This window comes from Arachis duranensis, chromosome 7, assembly GCF_000817695.3.
Source record: "Arachis duranensis cultivar V14167 chromosome 7, aradu.V14167.gnm2.J7QH, whole genome shotgun sequence".
NCBI lineage: Eukaryota > Viridiplantae > Streptophyta > Magnoliopsida > Fabales > Fabaceae > Arachis > Arachis duranensis.
In genome coordinates, this window is record NC_029778.3 from 16,750,512 (window position 1) to 16,753,691 (window position 3,180).

The following is a 3,180-nucleotide window of genomic DNA, read 5'->3' on the forward strand; positions in this document are numbered from 1 at the left end:
ATCATAATTTAATTTATTTTTAATATATATTTTAATGTATATTTTATTTTAATAATAGTTAATTTTGGTGTAGACATGATATAGTGGCTTTGTTTTTCATTAGGCAAATCATGAGAACTTAGATTTTTCGAACCCACAAAGCTTTTAAACAGTTCAGTAAACAGTAAATTATTTAAGAGCAAAAGTTTAAAAGAAAAAGGGAACAAAATTAAGGGATTACCCGTGTGGCAAATGCAGTCAATGGGAAAAATGTCAAAATTGAACTTGAACAAGTTCATTCCCACTTGTCCGCAAGCTGCTAAAGCAATATGTAGGGCAGGAAAAAGAACTGGCATAGAACACATTAAGGAAATAAGGAATAATCACTTAACAGAAAAAGTTAAAACAAGTTAGATAACACAACTCCTCTTTTATGAGAAGAAAACATCATAGACAATGACCATAGTGACAAGCTCATGGCATGAGGATAAAATCATAATAATGAAGTAAAGCTACAGGATCATCCACAATCTCCTTTATATTAATAGCCAGACCCCCACCCTCTAACCCACTACTGTTTCTCTCTCTCTCTCGCTCTCTCTCTCTCTCTAACCAGAAGACCAGGCTATATATACACCATCTTCATGGCGGCCTCAAACCCCAATAGAAGACAATCCCTTGCCATGGAGAGAACTGGGCAATGGTATAACGCACTCCTCTACATCTCCATTTTCAAATTGTTCCACAATTAATTAATAATATCATAATCTAATGTTACCACAAATTCATTTTAATTATTGCAGGATATTTTCTCAAGAAATCCCCAGTGATGTTATAGTTGAAGTTGGAGAAGCCAGTTATTCTCTTCATAAGGTACCAAAATTTGGATTCAAATGAAGAACCAGAGTTTGAGTTGCTAACAACCATGGTTTTGGAGTTTTCTAAGCACAAGGCCATGCATGACATACAAATATTGTTGTTATAATAATTGTGTGTTATATGATGATGTTGTTCATGTGAAAATGAATTGAATTATGGTTTTGATTAATTGAAATTGTAATAACGTATTACAGTTCATGCTGGTGGCGAAGAGCAACTACCTCAGAAAGCTGATAATTGAAGCACAGGAAAGTGACCTTACCAAAATTGATCTCTCAGATATTCCCGGAGGTTCCGAGATTTTCGAGAAGGCGGCGAAGTTCTGCTACGGCGTCAACTTTGAGATAACCGTTTATAACGTCGCCGCCCTCCGCTGCGCCGCCGAGTTTCTTCAGATGACTGATGACTACTGCGATGGCAACCTCGCCGGCAGGACAGAGGACTTCCTTACTCAGGTTGGACTATCTAATCTCTCCGCCGCCGTTGCCGTACTCAAATCCTGCCGGCAGCTCCTCCCCTTTGCTGACGAAATCAAACTCCGGAGCCGCTGCATCGACGCTGTAAGCTCCAAGGCCTGCAGCGAGGCAAGTTTTCCATGCCGGTCGCCACCAAACTGGTGGACGGAGGAGCTTGCGGGACTCGACGTGGATTCATTTGGAGAAGTCATCGCCGCCATGAAGCAGCGTGGCGCCAAGACCGGAGTCCAGTTGTCTGATCCTGGCGATTCTTCAGATTCCGATTCTAGTTCCAATTCGAGGACCGAGCAGCGCGAGATTCTCCAATCCATTGTCTCTCTCTTCCCTTCCGAGAAAGCAGCTTTTCCAATCAACTTCCTCTGCTGCCTCCTCCGTTGCGCAATCTACCTCTGCGCCTCAAGCTCCTGCAAGCGCGAGCTCGAGAAGCGGATCTCGGAGATCCTAGAGCACGTGACCGTCGACGACCTCCTCGTGCTCTCGTTCACCTATGACGGCGAGAGGCTTCTCGATCTGGACAGCGTTCGAAGGATAATATCTGGATTCGTGGAGAAGGAGAAGAGCGAGTCGGTGTTCAGTGCCGGTACATTCCGAGAAGACTTCTCTGCCGCGATGCACCGCGTAGCCAAAACCATCGACGTCTACCTCGCCGAAATCGCCGCGTACGCCGATCTCACCATCTCCAAGTTCAACGGCATCGCGGTTCTCATCCCCAAAAACGCGCGAAAAGTCGATGATGACATTTACCGCGCCGTGGATATCTACCTCAAGGTACATAATAAGCTTCAGATCCTAAACAGCACCGTTAGAACTTAATTAACTACTCTAAATAACAGTGTAATTAAATAACAAACTATAGTATCAGTTTAACTAACTGAATAACCGTTTAACTCCACGCGCGTTGTTGGTGTTACAGGTGCATCCGAACCTGGATGAGATTGAAAGGGAGAAAGTGTGTAGCGTGATGGATCCACTGAAGCTGTCATACGAAGCACGCGTGCACGCGTCGCAGAACAAGCGTTTGCCGGTACAGATTGTTCTCCACGCGCTCTACTACGACCAATTGAAGATAAGAAGTGGCGCAGAGGAGGATCGGAAATCATCCCCGAAAACTGCTTCAGTAACGGCAGCGACGACGAGGAACCAGCAGCTGCATACTGACGTGTCACTTGTGAGGGAGAACGAGGAGTTGCGATCGGAGCTGATGAAGATGAAGATGTACATTTCAGATATGCAGAAGAATGGGCCGGGAACGACATCTTCTGGGCCTGGGCCCACCAAGAAGCCCACGTTCTTCTCAGCTGTGTCGAAGAAACTGGGCAAGTTGAATCCGTTTAAGCAGGGCTCTAAGGACACCTCACACATTGAAGATATGTCTGTTGACTTATCCAAGCCCAGAAGACGAAGGTTCTCTGTTTCGTAAACTTTTTTTTCTTGTAATTTTGTGCGATATGTGTATTTTAGGTTAATTTGATTGTAATATCTGTTTGTAAAATAATTTACATATAGAATTTGATTTGTTTTTGTGGATGGAAATTTTCTTTGATCTGTGCTTAGTAGTACTATGTGATTGTACTCTGTACTTAATGCCCTCTTTATTATTAAGGTATACTAAGCAAATCCCCTGTAATTGAAAAAATCTTCCATGAAAGTCAACAACTTTTCTGGTCGGATAAGAAAAATGCCAGTGGCTTCATGTGTTTTATGTTAGGCAACTAAGTATTCAACCTACAAATTACTTCACATTAGCAAAATCTGACAAAATGGTCAAAGTATTTGGATTATGTAATAATCCTAAACTTGTTCCAAAATATGTACCAGTTTCAAGTTTCAATATCAGAAAATATTA

General features: G+C 42.6%; 1 protein-coding gene across 1 annotated transcript; it reads left to right on the forward strand.

Annotated features, from left to right (window-relative positions):
• Positions 1-481: 481 nt before the first annotated feature.
• On the forward strand, positions 482-2,867 carry LOC107458060 (root phototropism protein 2). Its single transcript, XM_016076260.3, has 4 exons — positions 482-682; positions 783-852; positions 1,053-2,102; positions 2,248-2,867. The coding sequence occupies exons 1-4, from the start codon at positions 624-626 to the stop codon at positions 2,752-2,754; spliced, it is 1,686 nt and encodes a 561-aa protein (XP_015931746.1). The 5' UTR covers positions 482-623; the 3' UTR covers positions 2,755-2,867.
• The last annotated feature ends 313 nt before the right edge of the window (positions 2,868-3,180 follow it).

What these genes read in the sequence shown, in the direction of transcription:
- LOC107458060 (XM_016076260.3), top strand. Translation starts at nt 624, where the DNA reads ATGGCGGCCTCAAACCCCAATAGAAGACAATCCCTTGCCATGGAGAGA. An exon ending in ATGGAGAGAACTGGGCAATG is followed by an intron (nt 683 to 782) that starts GTATAACGCACT and finishes TAATTATTGCAG; the next exon opens with GATATTTTCTCAAGAAATCC. An exon ending in CCAGTTATTCTCTTCATAAG is followed by an intron (nt 853 to 1,052) that starts GTACCAAAATTT and finishes AACGTATTACAG; the next exon opens with TTCATGCTGGTGGCGAAGAG.